The sequence below is a fragment of the Rosa rugosa genome, chromosome 6 (assembly GCF_958449725.1).
Source record: "Rosa rugosa chromosome 6, drRosRugo1.1, whole genome shotgun sequence".
In the NCBI taxonomy this organism is placed as follows: Eukaryota; Viridiplantae; Streptophyta; class Magnoliopsida; order Rosales; family Rosaceae; genus Rosa; species Rosa rugosa.
The window spans coordinates 8,370,608-8,388,618 of record NC_084825.1 but is presented as its reverse complement, the minus strand read 5'-3'; the positions used below and the strand labels follow the sequence as shown (position 1 = coordinate 8,388,618).

Genomic DNA, 18,011 nt, shown 5'->3' with positions numbered 1-18,011 from the left:
TTTTTGTTGTATCCTTTACATTTCTATAGCTTTGTTAGTATCAGGGAATAGTTTTCTCAATTTTTAGGAGTAGCTTTTGTTATGCTTGACAGTAGCTTTTGTTGGTAGAGATAATAACTTTTGGTTTTGGGGAGCGTAGCTTTTGTTAGTGACAATAGCTTTTATGATATTGTTGGAAATCTCACCAACGTAGCTTTTGTTTGTGACAGTAGCTTTTGTTGCTGGTGATAGTAGCTTTTGTGACCTCGCCGGAGGTTGTCGGAAATCTCATCATTGTAGCTTTTGTTACTAGCCATAGTAGCTTTTGGTATTAATGACAGTAGTTTTTGTGGTCGCTGAGTTTGTCGGAAGTTGGCCGGAGACCCGTCGGAAGTTCGCAGGAGGTCGGCCGGAGACCCACCGGAAGATGGCCGGAGGTCGGTCGGAGACCTACCGGAGTTGACCGGAGTCCTCGCCGGAGAGAAGAGAGAGAATGATTGTTGACTTTTTACTCTAGTGGCATTCATGTAAATATGTTAGTTTTTATATCCTAAATATAACACCCTTTTTAATCTAGTGGCCTTATGAGGGAAAAAATTAGTTGGTGGCCTTATGGCTAAAAAAACATTCAAATATGCACTTATATGTAATTAACCCATTTTTTTATTTAAACTGCCAACTCCAAAAAAAAAAAAAAAAATAGAAACTGCCATTGCAGTTAACAAAACGTCTAAGATCTTTTTTTTCTTTTTTTTTTTGTAATTTCTTCAATTCAGTTTGCTATTATATTTACTATTTTATCCTTCATGCTATAATTTAATAGACTATAATCAAAGAAGTGTTCAAGTAAATCCCTATTTGTGTGTCTGGCCCAAACTCTAGGTTACTTGACCTAGTGGTAAAAGGGTTTAATTAGATAATCTCGGAGAATCTTAGAGATTCATATTCAATGTATGATTACCTTTCCTTGTATGATTCGGATTATATGCATTGTAATCCTCTATATAAAGAGACCCCTATTATCAATGAATAGACACAACAATTCTCTCTCAAAAATCGTTTCCCTAAAACACGTTATCAGCACGAAGCCCTAATCCTGAAACAAATAGTCAAACCCTGATTCAAGAAGCTAAAAACCTTGAATCCGAATACAAAACCTTGAAGCCTTTTCTGCCTCCACCTCACACCTTGAAGAACTCGATCCCAGGAGTCCAGAACTGGCAGCGTCACCCCAAGAATCGGCCGGAAATCTACTGAACCGGCCACCAGAAGCTCCGTACAACCCGCAGCAAATATTTCACCGGTTCACCATCTTCCGGACATCCAATTTCCACCAAATTTTGTCAAAAGAAGACCCTCAATCTGAAGTTTCAGGAACCGGAAGAAACATAACAAAAACCGGTCTAAAAAGTACTGAACCGGTCGACTGATCTTCGTCCAGAAAAACCGGCAGAAGCAGAAAGAAAGAAAAAAAAAAGACTCGCGGCCCAAAGAGAGGAAAAGGAGGAGGCCCAGAAAGAAGAAAAGGACAGGCCCAAGCACTTGACGCAGCCCAGAGGCCCACTGCCACAGACCCTGCCACGTCAGCACGCCGTCAGCAGCCACGTCAGCACCGGTCAACGCGCGGTTGACCGTTTCCTGTCAACTTTCCAGCCACTATTCCGGTGACTTTTCCGACCACTTTCCGGCGATTTTTCCGACCATTTGCAGGTCAAATTTTCCGGCGACCTATTTCGAGGTATTTTTTTATTAAAAGTTCCCGTTTTTGAAGTTTTTATTTCTTTTCTTCTTTTCTTGGGGACTTGCAACCTCCCTTCTTCTTCCCCCCATTCTTCATCATAGGGGAGACCAAATTAAGCCGAACTGTGGGGGTTCGTGCTCACTCCAAGCTTAGAGCTTGTTGAGATCTCCAAACTTAGCTAGAGTTTGTAGAGAATTTATGATCGACCACTTACATCATTGTTTCGATCTAATCCAATACCTCTTGGAATTTAATTTCTTGGAAGTGATTACGCTCAGGAATTTTATATGTTTTCGTGGTAGCTTTTTACACTCCGAAACTAACCCTTTTTTTCTTGTTCTCTTTCAGGATGAGTAACCTGAACAAATTGGACTTTGCTCCATTGGGAACAACTGGCTCTGGATATCACAGGTGGGTTCGTGATGTCCGCCAGCATCTCAAGGCCGATGGAATCCTGGATATGATTCTCGAGCCTAGCCAGGACGTGCTAACTGTTGAGCAAGCTCAAGCTTTGGAAGCAAATAGAGCAGCCTTAGAGGCAAATAAGGCGAAAGCCATCATCCTAATGACACGTCATATGGATGATTCGCTCCAGTACGAGTGTATGAATGAAGAAGACCCCAGAAGGCTGTGGGTCTCACTCGAAGAAAGATATGGCAACGTCCGTGACTCCCTGCTTCCTGACCTAGAAGTGAGATGGCATAGCCTCCGCTTCTGTGATTTCAAGTCAGTTCTTGACTACAACTCGGAAGCACTTCTCATTAAATCCTTAATGGAATTCTGTGGTAAAGAGATCACAAATGCGATGTTGATTGAGAAGACTCTCTCTACATTCCCCGTCTCTGCATTGATGATTACTAAGAACTATCGAATCGATGTTACTGCAGGGCGGATCACAAGGTTTCATGAGCTCATTGGAGCTATGAATGTCGCTGAAAAGCATGACAACATCCTTGTGAAGAACTATAATTCGAGATCCGTGAAAACAGAGCATATTCCGGAATCCAATTATAGCCGCGCCCCTAAGAGAGGGCGCCAAGAGCGAAAACCTAATCTTAGGGCTACTTCTGGACGTTTTGGTCCGTATAATCGCTCTACTTGGAAAGGTAACCGCCAGAATAGGCGAACACGGAACCGAAGAGGTAAACGTGGAAAGAGAGAGGGAGGCAACGACTCTGGCCATGTTGGTGGCGCCACCAACACTAAGAGCCATCTAAATGACGCTTTCAAAGCTCCTCAATCAATGGAGTTTGAGCAAAGAGATGTATGTTCTCGATGTGGAGTGTCTGATCATTGAGCACACATATGTAGAGCTCGTGGAGAAATTGTCACCGCCTACAAAGCATATTGTGAGGCAAGAGAAGCTCACTATGTGGAACAAGAAGATCAAGAAGATGATCTAGAGTGAAGGGTTGAAGACTACAAAATTGACTGGGATCAATAGATCGCCAATTCTGTTTAAGTCTTTATTTTTCCAAGAGATGTAATAGGCAATTGCCATATATTTTTGTAGTAAATGCCAATGGTTTAGTCTTTCTTCAAAGTAGGCTCACCTAAAGTAAGTGTGATGTCTAGGAAGGTTATGAGATTAGTGGTACTTAAGCGAGCCTTGCTCCACCGACATCTCTTTACTCACCTGGTCACATTTATTTTGGAATTACCGAAAGAAGTTAGACGACTACCATTGTTTTGCATTAGCTAGCATTTTGGATTAGATTTTCTTTGGTCAAAGTGACAATGATGTAACTCCGTTGGCTTATGAATAAAATTTCGAGTTCTTTTCATTATGACTCCATTTTGATTCTGAGCATACTTCTTTGTGACTACGATGGCTGGGCCATCAGTATTAATTCAAGGACATGGAATAGCCCAAGTTCCCCTGCCAAATGGCACCTTAATTACTGTCGCAAAAACTCTCTACACTCCTAGGGCAAATTGCACCTATGAATAGCCAACGGATTCCATGCGAAAACGCATGTAGAGAACGGAAATGAGTTCCTTTGCAATACCTCTAATGATTGCGAACAAAGGCGCATCTTACAGAAGTTTATGTGTCTCTCTAGTGAACTCTATGTCACTATTCGAGCTATTAAATCCAATGAATTCAGTTATGAGAGAAGATCTCTTGGATTTAGACACATATTGGCTTTGTCACGACAGGATAGGTCATCCTGGTCATGATATGAAGATCCGTCTACTAAAGACTTCACATGGACATCCTTTCTCTCGAGCGAAATGAAGCATGAATCAAAAGTTGATTCCTGGACTAAGTGTGACCGACGCTGCTGCCTAGGGCACTGTCTCCGTCCACCACCAGCCTAGGGCTGGCGTAGTCCCTATCCATGACGCCATGGATGGCGTCCATCATGGTGATGGCCCCCTAGGTGATGCTACAATCACCAACTTTGCTTCAAGTAACGTTTCAGACACTCAGGCCCAACCACAATCCTCATTGGTTGCTTCTAAAGCCTCTCGCTCGTTTACAAAGCCTGTTCCTTAGGGAAATTAGGACTGAGACCGTCTTATGCAAAGAATATGACAATACTCATTCTGTTCTTACATAGAATCCGTAGGGATTCTGTGGACTGATTCAACCAACTAGCGGACATTTAAATATCTCATAATGTTGGTTGACACGTAAACATGCTGGTCACGTGTTGTGCCATTGTCCACTTGTAAATGCTGCCTATGCTACACTCTTAGCACATATCATATGACAACGGGCTCACTCCCCGGATCATCCTATTCCGTCAATTGGACTTGACGATGTTAGAGAGTTTACATCGAAGACTTTCAATGGTTATTGCAATGGGACTGATGTTGGACATCATATTCCCATGTACACACCCAAATGGTCTCGCGGAAACGACTACGATGGTAGTCCGGACATTGGTAATGCGCACCAATCTCCTTATATCCGCTTGAGGTGATCTAATATCGCATGTAGCTATGCTAATTCGTCTACGACCCACTGCCACTCTATTTACCTCTGCGTTACAGCTAGTGACTGGGTACAAGTATCGTACTTACGCATATTTTAGTGTGCCAATTGCGCCACCACAGCGCTCTATGATGGGTCCTTACAGACGAATGGGCAACTACGTTGGATTTGAGATTCCAACAATCGTCCGCCACTTAAATGCCCTTGCTAGGCGATCTCGTTACCGCTAGATTTGCGGATGTCACTTTGATGAGACAGTCTTCCCGTCGTTAGGGGGAGATAAGAACACGGATATTCAGCAGGAACGACAGGAATTGTCGTAGTCTGTCCCCACTATGTCTCATCTCGATCCCCGTTAAAGTGACGAGATCACACAAATATGCTGCAAACATGCCTGCAAGGAAGGACGTCCCTACGAGAGGACGTAGCGCTACCCTACACGGAGGTAGGCATGGTGCCAACGCCAAAAAGAGTGGCACTCTGGTGTTATAGGCCATGGCCCCAGCTAGGATGCGTGGGAGGCCCGTGGTTTCGAAGGATACTTCGGCACATTCCAATCCTTTGATCATCAAGACTCAATATCTGTCTCATGAGAATCTTCCGGATTATGGTTATCGTTGGGGGGCGCCTCAATGTCAGAACCTATTCCTGAGAATATAGAGCTCTTTGAAAATTACACTAGTGTACATGAGACGTGGGATAGAAACTCCATCATAATTGATGATGTAGTTGCGCATTTCGTTGCGCATGAGTTTGTTGAGTCCGATGATATCGAACCACGCTCCGTTGATGAATGAATGTCAACGTAGAAAAATTTGGCCTAAATGGAAAGATACGATCCAGGTTAAGATAGATTCTCTAACGAAGAGGAAGGTTTTTGAGCCAATGATGTCAACACATCCTAACATAAAACCTATTGACTCAGGACTTCGTTAGAAAGCGTGATGAGAAAAAGATATGGCAATCTCGCCTTATGGCGCAAGGCTTCTCACAAAACGCCCTGGAATCGACTACGATGAGACATATTCTCTCGTAATGGATGTCATTGCACTCCACTACCCTGTCAGTTTGGTAGTTTCCGAATAACTGAACACGCAGCTTACGAATGTGGTCACTACGTATTTCTATAGGGATCTAGATACGGAATGTAGATGAAGGTTCATGGTGAACTTCATTTACCCAAGTCAAGTGGCTCTAGACCATGGAGCGCGTTTACAATAAGGTTGAAACGCTCACTAAAGTGACTACTTGATTGGGAAGGGATATGCCCACGTGTTTCCATAACAAGTTTCGGATTCTATCGTGGTTCATGTTGGACATGATATTCATTGGAAGCCCTTAAAGAGTAAAGGGAAACCGCTGAACACTTGAAATCCGAGTTTGATATGAAGGATTTTGGGAGAACACGATTATGTCTTAGTTTGGAACTTGAGCATCGTGTTGATAGATACTTAGGCATTTTGACAAGGTCAACCCTTCAAGCACCTCCATGATCGTTCGTAGTCTTGATCCTGAAAATGACCCTCTTCGTCCGAAGGATGATGACGAAGATGTGCTAGAGGCGGAAGTGCTCTACATAAGTACAATAGGCGCATTATTGTACTTAACTAAATGCACAAGACCGAACATATCGTTTGCAATGAACTTGTTAGCTAGATATAGCTTTGCGCCAACGCAACGCCATTGGATTGGTGTAAAAGATATCTTTCAGTACTTGAGATGTACGATTGATATGGGCTTGTTCTATCCCTACAGAAAGATGATGGATTCGGACCCATCACACACTAGAAATGCCGCCAACGCTGGCCTGCGTTCTCTATCCCCACCCCAAAACGACATAAGTGTTTTGGAAGGTTTTGCTGATATTGGGTATCTCTCTGACCCACACAAAGGTCATTCCCAAATTGGTTAAGTGTTCACCATGGGTAAAGACCATGATATCTTGAGGTCTACAGAATAGACCCTAGTCGCTATATCTTCGAACAATGTAGAGATCATTGCTCTTCACGAAGTGGTTCGTGAATGTATATGGATTGGATCCAAATTTATGTTTGTTTCCTTAATACATGGTTTATCTATTCAGAACGTGGCCAAGGTTTGACCTATTTCAAACATTATCTAAATCCATACGTTTGGTTTACTTGTATGCCCTTGAAAGAATAATATTTAAAGTTTAAGCAATTTAATAAACGAAGGGCAATTGCTGGGATTTTAGAAAATTTAACCTTAAGCCTTATTGGCTTAATTAATACTGATAATGAGCAGATCTTGTATAACACAGTCGTGCCACATGTTATTGTTTGTCAACTATTAATAAATTCATATAACGACGCACTAGTATATTGTTATCCTAATGTTGGTGCGGAAAAATTTTATAGAAGATTTTCTTACCCACTTCTTCTGATAGGAGCGGAAATGAAAGTTTTTGTGGTTGAGGAATAGGTTAGCAAGCTACGATGTTTGATTTGGTGTTTGGTAAGTCAGGCTTCAAATTGGAGCGGGGTACTTGTAAAAGGCACTTCGATGACTAAGTTAGTAATGGTTTGAGTTGTAATGAGTGTAGATGGGGGTTGATTGTTTACCTCGAATGTTTTCTCCGCCAAGTATTTATATGCGAGCTCAAGCGAATATTCCGTCTAGTGCACGTAGTGGTGTGCTTGATCCGCAAGTCATGTGTGAGTGGAACAATGATGCCACTCTTTAGACAACGTGAGAAAGTATTTCCGCTTGCTTTGGACTCAAATGAGTTAATAACTCGCCGATTGATTCTGCCTCATTCAAATCCACTTCGAGAGAATTCTTCTTCGAATGGATTGTGCCTCGAGTAGATTGTATCTCAAAGCGATTGTACCTCACTCGGATCTTTCCTTGAACAAATCTCTCCTCACTCAGATCCTCTTTGAAGGATTATGTCCTATCGAGATCGACAAGTTATTTCCTCCTCGACTAGATATTTACACCTCGACTAGATATTTCCACTTCGACTAAATATTCTCACCTCGATTGGATATTTTCACCTCGACTAGATATTTCCACCTTAACAGAATATCTCCTCCTAGACAAGAAATCTTCTTACTGAGTTACTACTTACTAAAATTATTCTCAAAAATTTTCACCCCCACACCTAAAATTTGAAAATTAAAAACATGTCTTATAAGATCTCATATTTGAACAATTGGGCATCTATCCAAAAAGTAACATTTATCATAATTTTGGGAAACATAACACAGAGAAGAAAAGGTGAAAATAAGGAATGGTTGCTACAACTTGCTTCAGAGTTTGTACCATTCTAGGAAATTTTTTGAAAATCAAACAAAGGCTTAATACGTACAACCTCCCTAACCAAAACCTAATAAATCATGACACAAGACTGTGAAAGCTGAAAAAGGAAGAGAATAATTCCAGCTAGCAATATTCTGTCTGCAGAAAGAGAGATTTTGCATTAGGTTAAGTGCTATTGTAAAACATTATACTATATATGAAAGATGAGTTCACTGTTATTACTGTTCATCAAGGGCTGGAGGAGACTTTTTCGTCCCTGCTTTTCTATTATATTTCAGGAGTGACTGCTGTCTGAGATGTTCTCTGGGCATATGAGTCTTTTGACAAGAGTTTATGCTTTTGCCCTTGGTTTGCTATGATAATTTCAGGTTTGTACTGTTGGATGACACGATGTCTGCTGGGTATATGCGTCTTTAAGAACCGGAAGTTGTCGTGGTGTTTGTATCAAATACGAACACTAAAAAATATAGTGTTTCACGGCATCTACCTTCTCAATATTTAAAAATACATGCGAAATTATTAAGTTAAAACAATGATGTACACCACATGTGTTATCTCGTTATATATGGACTTTCAAAAAGTTGGGAGCCAAAGTCAAAAGAGAGCTGGGGATTACTTATGTAAACAGCAAGTACATTTCATCTGAAAAACATCACCACAAGTAGAACTACTAACCTCTTATTAAGTCAACACGAATTGCAGAAATTTGCTTGAAAATTCAGTTCAAGTTCGTTGCAAAATCCCTTTCGGTTATCTTATGCACCTCCTCATGGAGACAACCCTCTTTGCCTCCACTGACCACTGTGCTCAAGACTTTTTTAGCAATCATGACTGGCCTAACTGATAACTGCGCAAAACTTAAATCTTCAATGTTAGATATGTAATCTGTAACATGGTCCATTTGGAGATTAAAAATACAAGATTTTGAATGTTTAAATGACAATTTATCAGAGATGATGGTAATGAGCTAAGTTAAAAATTCAAAACATATCACTAAACGCGTAGAGAGAAAAACAAAAACACAGAAAGAGACATACAGTGAGAGAGATGGAGAGAAGAGAGTGATGTAGGGCTATACCTTAAATACGTACAACGTCCCTAACCAAAACCTAATAAATATCCTGACACAAGACTGTGAAAGCCGAAAAAGGAACAGAATAATTCCAGCTCGCAATATTCTGTGCATGTCGAAAATGGGTGACCAACTTAGGAGGAAGTTTTGCTTCTCTCCACTCCTACTTGAGTACTTATAGATTGATTCAATCGACAAAAACAAAAAGATTAATAAAACAAAGCACCGGTTAGAAATAGAATAATAAAGACCCACTTAGACTCCTTCGAATGGAAGGTCCTGACTGCTTATGAAGTCGTGAAGCACGTCTGGAAACCCATGGAAACTCTGTAACAAGTTTAGATTCCTCACTTTTTCATCTTAACTTGCTAGAGGGTTAGACGCAACAGACAAAGATGACACGTACCCGAACACCATCACTCTTCTCTCTGCTCCTCAGGGCTCACCATTGAGAGAAAGGAGATACCACAACAACAATGTGAGCAGAGACAAAACGACCCCGCTTTCAGTGCCGGTAGGCTAAAGATTCCGGATCCCACCGAAGAGGCTTCAACCACATCATCCCTGAAATCGACCTCTGTAAATACGAGCTGACTGACCTCCCTGGTAACTAAAGACTCGACCTTTCTCAATTTTAATTACTACCCATTTCGGAATATGATGCATTATGAACAGGGTAGGTTCTGATTTTCGTGTATTTCTGTTTTGTGTGTTTTAGGCAGCTATGTTGGGGACTGATACAGAGGCTCAGGACATGGAGCGGTTCTTCTTCACCAGAAAGTATTACAAGTACAACAAAAGCTCTCGCTCGAATCGGAGCACGAAGAAGGGATACTGGAAAATCACAGGCAAAGAGCGTGGGAACAAGAGGACATTGACTTTTTACCAGGATCGTGTGCCGAAATCGAACAAGACCAGCTGGGTCATTCATGAGTACTATCTTCCTGGAAATGGAGTTATTTCGTATCTGAAGCAGGCCCAGGTCAGTCTCTGATTCTCTTTCTCAGTTTTTTGTGATTGTGCTGTGTTTAGTGGATTGAGGATTTAGTATGTCATGGACTTTAGTGGATTGACGTGTGTCCTCAATAATGATTTTCAATTCTTGGTTGTTGCATAGTATAATAGAGAATCATACTTATTAACCATGACCTTACCTCAAATTTACGCAGGGCGACTTTGTTATCTGTCACTTGATGATTAAATCAGATAAGAAGGATTCTTCGCTCAGTAACGAAGGAGAACCCGGTAGCGCGGGTGTGTCGAATTGTGAAAATCAAGCTGCTGATGAAATGAATCAAGAGGTAAGAACGAACATGTTCTTTGTCTTGATATGTAGCACGAGAAGTATAACAAACTATGGTCTTGCTTGCTTATAGTTTTGAATCCTGATTTTATACTCAGGCACAGGGAAGAGAGGAGTTGCTATTCCATCAACCTCAGCCTCAGGATGAACGCTGCTCTTCAGCACTGCGGTCACTGGCATCCCAAGAGCTGGAAGCTGTTCTGCAAACCAATAGCACTAATGATGATTGTAGTGAGTTGCAGTCACCATTTGTGGATGGTGATTCTTGTCTTCTAGACGGGAATGAAGTTTCAACCTGTGATGAATATGAGACTCTGTATGATGTGTTTCCACAGGTGAGAACAAACATGGATTTTGTTGTTAAACATTTTAGCTATAAATTCCAGATACTATAGCAAAGCATAAGTAGCAAGACCGAATAAAAACAGAAATTGCTGATTCTTATGTTACAAGAATATATTTCAACCAGTGATGATATAATGAGCCTGCTAACTACATTACGTCTAAGTTAGAAATGAAGTTGTAGATGATATATGAAATCACATCCTCCTTGAACATCTTCTTATACTAACTCAATATGCAAATAAAAGTATGAAACTATGAACTGATGCTTGCTTTCTTGTGATTGTTAATTCAGCTATGTGATCCGCCAGAAGAAAATCTGGATTCACATGCACTTACATCCACCTCAGCAACAAGATTACTGCCCCTCCATACTGCAGTCACCAATATACATAAAGCTGGGAAATGTTCCACATCCGCTTCAGCCGTAGGATTACCAGCCCTCAATATTGCAGTCACCAATATACACAAAGTTGGGAAATGTTTCAGATGCCAATCTTTATTGATAGGCCTCTGAAGGAATTGAAGATGAAGCTTTTCAAAGATGAGATATCAATGCTTGGTGACTCTTGATACACTGTCTTTACCCATTTCTTCTATCAAGTCATGCATCCAAATCTTATCTCTTTCTGTTCCATCCACCCGACTCTTATTTCTCTTTCTGCATTTGTGAAAATCAAGCTGCTGATGAAATGGATCAAGAGGTAAGAACGAACTTGTTCTTTGTCTTGATATGTAGCACGAGAAGCATAACAAATTATGGTCTTGCTTGCTTATAGTTTTGAATCCTGATTTTATACTCAGGTACAGGGAAGAGAGGAGTTGCTATTCCATCAACCTCAGCCTCAGGATGACCGCTGCTCTTCAGCACTGCGGTCATGGGCATCCCAAGAGCTGGAAGCTGTTCTGCAAACCAATAGCACTAATGATGATTGTAGTGAGTTGCAATCACCATTTGGAGATGGTGATTCTTGTCTTCTAGACGGGAATGAAGTTTCAACCTGTGATGAATATGAGACTGTGTATGATGTGTTTCCACAGGTGAGAATGAACATGCTTTTTGTTGTTAAACATTTTGGCTATAAATCCCAGATACTATAGCAAGACCGAATAGAAACAGAAATTGCTGATTCTTATGTTACAAGAATATCTTTCAACCACTGATGATATAATGAGCCTGCTAACTACTTTACGTCTAAGTTAGAAATGAAGTTGTAGATGATATATGAAATCACATCCTCCTTGAACATCTTCTTATACTAACTCAATATGCACATAAAGTATGAAACTACGAATTGATGCTTGCTTTCTTGTGATTTTTAGTTCAGCTATGTGATCCGCCGGAAGAAAATCTGGATTCACTCTTACGTCCACCTCAACAACAAGATTACCGCCTCTCCATACTGTAGTCACCAATATACATAAAGCTGGGAAATGTTCCGTATCCGCTTCAGCCGTAGGATTACCAGCCCTCAATATTGCAGTTACCAATATACACAAAGTTGGGAAATGTTTCAGATGCCAATCTCTATTGATAGGCCTTGGAAGGAATTGAAGATGAAGCTTTTCAAAGATGAGATATCAATGCTTGGTGACTCTTGATACACTGTCTTTACCCATTTCTTCTATCAAAGCCATGCAGCCAAATTTTATCTCTTTCTGTTCCATCCACCCGAGTCTTATTTCTGTCAATTCTTATTAAGGCCTTTTCTTGGAGTTGTTTAATTAATACCGGGAAATAGGTTATGTATCAGCTTTGTTTGATTATGAGATTGGTTTGGGATCCCCTGGAGTTATGCTACGATGTTGAGAATGGGCTGTTATGAATTGCCCACTGCAAGATTTCCAGTTAAATTTTCGATGAAAGGTTATCCAACGTGACTTCTCCTTGCCACAGTAATGTCTCCACAGTATTCCAATTCAAGAAAACAACCCCACTACTTTACACGTTACATTTGATACCGAAAATCCGAAATTGGCATCAACAATAAGGATTGGAAGATTCATACTGAATAAAACTTTTATCCACTAAGATGAGACTCTAGAAATTCCCAACAAAAATTTCTCCAATTTTTTTGGCCAATGTTCCTGAATGTTCCCAGTCTCAAATGGATAAACAAAGGCCCATGCCACCAAAGGCTGAACTTATAGGAGCGGGTAAAGATAAATGAGATTCCCTTAAAAGGACAAAGAAAATGTAAAAATTAACGCGTGTTTGGTCGTTACTCGTCACTGGTGGGTTCCCACTCATGATGCATCATGCATGCATGTCATTCCATACATACAGTTGAACTTGCTTCCGAAGCTCAGGACTTTCAGCTCAAAGAGCACTTGACATTATATATACCACCTCACTCTTTCCTCTGCACTTCAGAGCAAAAACAACATTGATCAAAATCAACTATTCAAAGTGAAAGAGATGAGCTGCGGCGGCTTCACAGTTCCGAAGGGATACCGATTCCATCCCTCCGACCAGGAGCTGCTTAGTCACTACTTGGAGGAGAAGAATCAGTGCAAGGACTCCCAGATCACTACCATCATCCCTGAAATCGATGTGTGCAAGCACGAGCCTCGCGAGTTACCAGGTAAACCATCTCCGGAACCAGAACACCATCAATTTCAGCTATTAATGATCATGATACGGAAAGTCATGTGTATTGTGTTGCATTTTTGCAGAACTGGCGTTCACAGGGGCGGAAAGTCTGGGCAGGAAATTTTTCTTTTTCTTCTTCTTTTGGTTTGCAAGGGAAGTGTCTAGGGACAATCAAGGAAAGTGGTACTTCTTCACTCCGCGTGATTACAAGTACAATAACAGCACTCGCTCCAACAGGACTACAGGGGAAGGGTTTTGGAAGATCACAGGCAAGGACCGTGCAATCAAGGCCCCCGGCTCCAAAGCTGTGATTGGGAGAAAGAGGACCTTGACCTTCTACAAACGTGGAGTACCGAAATCCCAGAAGACCAGCTGGGTTATTCATGAGTATTATCTCATTCAGGCACATTCTGATCCTCCTAAGCAGATAGGGGACTTTGTTGTCTGCTGCTTGAAGTACAAGTCAGACAACTCTGATTATGATAAGGATGCCCCATTCTGCGATCGAGGTAGCAGTAGCTGCAGTATGGCCTCCAATGTTGAAAATCAAGCAAAAGAAAACTGGGCATCGGAAGAGCTGGTAAATGTTGTTCCAATTCCCAGTGGAAATGATGATGAAACTGGTGGTGGTATGATTACAGAAGAAGAGGAATACCTGACTTTAGAGGAGGTGGAAGAAATTCTTCACAATCCCATTGGCAATCCGCATGAATTTGAAGGCACGCAAACTGATCCTTGTCGTATAGATAAGAATGATCCTTCAACCGCTGTTGAACGCCAACCTGATAGAAGCAATTCATCTGATATGATTGAAGAGGTCAGAACAAACTTGCATTTTGATTTCTTCTATGAAATTTTCAATATGGAGCAAAAAAGTATAATGAAAATGTTACCTCACACTTTCTTGTTTGTGATGAAACAGCTACTAGATGACCCAGAAAATCTGGATTCACTCTTTCATCCTCCTGCACCACCTCAACTGCATCAGTCACCGATGCATACCACCAATATCCATAATGATGAATGTCGTAAGAGGACATATCCATTTGAGGATAATGACCCTTCTCTTACGAAGAAGAATAATATCTCAACCAATGATAACGACGAATTAGTTAGCAACATCGCATCTAGTTCTGAAAATCAAGCCGCAAATATGATTCCAGAGGTGAGAATAAGCATGCTCTTTTAACAACTTTTTATTTGAACTTCTAAATATGCTGCAACAAAAGAAGTGAATCCAAACTTAACTCTTTCTGCATTTGTTAATTCAGGGATATTCTCAACTAGGAGCAAATCTGGGATCAGAATTTGATTCATTTCTGCCAAAGGATTACGATTATACATTACCATCAATAAACGGAGGACCGAGAGATTTTTCCCATGACAATAATTTCATTGAGTTGGATGATTTACTATCTTCATACGAAGGTATTGACTCTTCTCTCGCACAGTTCCTACATACAGTTATTGATGGAGGTAGAGGAGTAACCAGTGACAGAAACACCGAAGTAGTACATGGATCGGTAAACGATTATTCTGCATTAGCCATTGGAGCAACGCTCCAGCGTAGCTGATCAACCTTTATTTATAGGAGAATATCAAAGGAGGTCTCAGTAATAATGTGTCTCTAACTTACATTATTACAGTCAGTGATATTCTCCTACAAATGATTCAAAGATCTCCAGGTTATATGAAATGCTCATCAGCTGTGTTGATTGGCATACAATCGCAGCTTTTCTGCATTTCTTGTCTGGAGGCTTTGGAAACTTCTTAATCGTTTTGGCATTCAATTACAACTCAAGACAGCTGCAACTAGTCTATACCTGTTTCTCTTTTCTTTTTCTTTTGGGAGTGGGGGAGGCATTGCTGGTGTCACAGCATCCCCCAGTGAACTTTTGGTTGAAAGTGAGACCGGCGAATGCATATGGTTCAAATGCCATCCGGAAGTCTACCCTTCACTGATTGTGACGAGTCCAGGCAAATAAAGGTGTCTCTTCTCATAAGCAGTTCCTTGGAGGTGGAGCTTCCTCTGTCAACGTTACTACCTATATTCATTCCTCAGATCATCTTGTCAATATAAGTACCAATATTCCTTCCTCTGATCAAACATCGTGTCAACCGAAGTACCAATATTTGTTCCTCATATCCATGGTTTTCAAATGTCCTAAAATCAAAGGACATAACTATCCACATCCCTTTCTTCAGATCCCCAATAGTGAATCCCCAGGATCACCAATAGTTGTTCATTAAACAAATAGTCGGCAATTAGTATGTCCTTAAGATCAAAGGACATACGCAAAACATCAATATCATCCAATATCCAGTCATTGAGTCAAACAGGGGAGGTGCTCCTAGAAGAATCCGACTGCAGAGCAGCATCACAAGCCAAGGTGAGATAAACAATCTGATAACACTAAAGAATATCTTTCTTGCATTAAATAAAATATTACACTGAAGAGGCTATTTGCTACAGCCTTAACTAAATCTGGTTTCTGTTTATAGGTAGTGAAGCTGCAGAGGCATTATACTGCTGTTTATCTGCTCCAGAAGAAACTGAAAGTCCTGGAAGCAGACACCAGTTCAAAGCTGGCAGCAATATAAAGCTGGCAGCCAACAGTTCTAGCCTAAGAGGCCACTATGGGCAACACAACTTCTGTATAGTCGCTATCAGGAAGCAGTATTGCAAAAGAAACCTGCTGCTAAATGGTTGCTGGAGTCTTAAAGATATATTAGTAATAATCAGACAACAGTATTCTGTCCGGTTACAATCATTTCCAAGATGTATGAATACAATTAAAGGTCATAGAGAGGCCTTCAGACCATAAGTCCGAACACCTCATGCCTAAAACCAAATATTGTATCACTCATCATATCACTCTTGTTTGTATTACACTATTACCCTAATATTCTTGTAGATGATGTTCATTATGAAGCTTTAATGTTTAATGGAATTTTGTGTATATTATTCCCTGTTTCTGTTTGAACTCACAATATATACATGCCTTTAATTATTCGGAAGGATGAGACTAAACATCATGAACATTATAAACTAGTTGGATATATGCATTTAGCAGACACCAAGCACAAATAGTGACATAGATATTTAAAATGAAAACTGTAAAATACTTTATCATCTAACCTTTTGAGTGCCACAGTGTTGGAGGATCATACAAAATAAAACAATGGTCAAAATCACAGAAGAACGTTTCCTGACCTGTAAAAGGATTAGAATGGAAACCAGCATTCACTATGAGAAACCCCAAAGCTGACTTCCACAATAAACCCTGCAAATTGTGTCAATAAATCACCATTTCTCAAAAACCCAGAAACAAAAATCTGTACTAAAAACATATAAACAATGAGCAATAAGCAAAACTGATTTCAGTACCTGAAAGGTGGGAGCTTGTGAGAGAATCAAATTGTAGAGCACATGGGTATACGCTTTCTTCTTGTGCAGAATCAAATCGATCAGAATATATCTGACAGTGCCCAACAAAAATCCATAAAAATAAAAAAATAAAAAAAGTTTCAATCTTTGTTGAATTGTGAAAACGAAAATGAAGAAGAAACCAAGATAGAAGATCGCACTTAGCCTATCCACAGAAATTGATACCCTTTTTTCAGCTTCATCTCTCTGTTATCGAGTGAGAAACTCTGTGTCTCTCTCTTGCGCGCACAGTTCTCTGTTACCCAATTTGGGTTTTTCGCTATTCTTGAAATCTTGGGTTAAACCCAAGTCTCTAGGCCCATTATTTTTCCCATTTCCTTTTTCTGGCCTAGTTTAACAAATATTGGGTTATTGCATATATAGGACTAGGAATTTTAATAAGGGCCAACTACATATAAGGCCATTTTTGAATGTTTTTTTTGTCATAGGGCCACCAAATATCTTTTTCCCTCATAAGGCCACTTGATTAAAAATTGTGTTAAATTTTAGATATAAAAACTAACATATTTACGTAAATGCCACTAGAATAAAAAGTCAACAATCATTCTCTCTCTTCTCTCCGGCGAGGTTTCCGGCCGACTGCCGGCAAGGGTCTTCGGCCGACCTCCGGTGACTTCCGACAAGGTCTCCGGCCGACCTCCGGCAACTTCCGACGAGGGTCTCCGGCGACCATAAAAGCTACTGTCACTAACATCAAAAGCTACTGTCACTAGCAACAAAAGCTACTCTGATAAGATTTCCGGCGACCTCCGGCGAGATCATAAAAGTTACTATCACCAGTAACAAAAGCTACGCTCACCAAAATCAAAAGCTACTATCCTCACCAACAACTACTCCCAACACCAAAATCTACTATTCCCAACACCAAAATCTACTCTCACCAACAACAAAAGTTACTCCGATGAGTTTTCAAGAGAAGTAACAAAAGCTACTGTAACCAACACTAAAATCTACTCTCACCAACAACAAAAGCTACTCCGGTGAGTTCCAGCGAGGTAACAAAAGCTACTGACACTAACACCAAAAGCTACTCTTACCAATAACAAAATCTACTTCGGTGAAGTCTCCGGCGAGATCGCAAAAGCTACTGCCACCCACACCAAAAGTTACTGTCACAAACAACAAAAGCTACTTTCACTGACAGCAAAAGCTACGCTCACCAACAAGAAAAACTACTGTCACCAACACCAAATTGCTACTGTCACCAATAATAAAAGCTACTATAATCAATGCCAAAAGCTACTCTCACCAGCACGAAAATGTACTACCAAACTGAACAAAAATTACTCCCGAGAACTGAGAAAACTATT

The 18,011-nt window shown here is 40.6% G+C and overlaps 1 protein-coding gene and 1 long non-coding RNA gene across 5 annotated transcripts; one reads left to right on the top strand and one right to left on the bottom strand.

The window, feature by feature from the left end:
• Nucleotides 1–9,253: 9,253 nt before the first annotated feature.
• On the top strand, nucleotides 9,254–16,218 carry LOC133714786 (NAC domain-containing protein 2-like). Of its 4 annotated transcripts, none has more exons than XM_062141043.1 (11): nucleotides 9,254–9,621; nucleotides 9,734–9,997; nucleotides 10,185–10,316; nucleotides 10,417–10,653; nucleotides 10,956–11,364; nucleotides 11,465–11,701; nucleotides 11,989–13,245; nucleotides 13,337–14,070; nucleotides 14,176–14,418; nucleotides 14,525–15,643; nucleotides 15,756–16,218. In XM_062141043.1, exons 7-10 carry the CDS (start codon nucleotides 13,080–13,082, stop codon nucleotides 14,825–14,827), a joined length of 1,446 nt encoding a protein of 481 aa, XP_061997027.1. In that variant the 5' UTR covers nucleotides 9,254–9,621; nucleotides 9,734–9,997; nucleotides 10,185–10,316; nucleotides 10,417–10,653; nucleotides 10,956–11,364; nucleotides 11,465–11,701; nucleotides 11,989–13,079; the 3' UTR covers nucleotides 14,828–15,643; nucleotides 15,756–16,218. The 4 variants fall into 4 exon arrangements, with proteins under 4 accessions (XP_061997027.1, XP_061997025.1, XP_061997026.1 ...); XM_062141041.1 differs by having other exon boundaries at nucleotides 11,984–13,245; XM_062141042.1 differs by having other exon boundaries at nucleotides 10,956–11,701; nucleotides 11,984–13,245.
• LOC133714787 (uncharacterized) lies at nucleotides 13,636–16,994 on the bottom strand. The gene is made up of 7 exons (XR_009848816.1): nucleotides 16,842–16,994; nucleotides 16,642–16,732; nucleotides 16,468–16,537; nucleotides 15,077–15,618; nucleotides 14,147–14,218; nucleotides 13,909–14,053; nucleotides 13,636–13,772 (listed from the first exon to the last, which is right to left on the bottom strand). It is a non-coding gene; the product is annotated as an uncharacterized LOC133714787 (long non-coding RNA).
• Nucleotides 16,995–18,011: the final 1,017 nt, after the last annotated feature.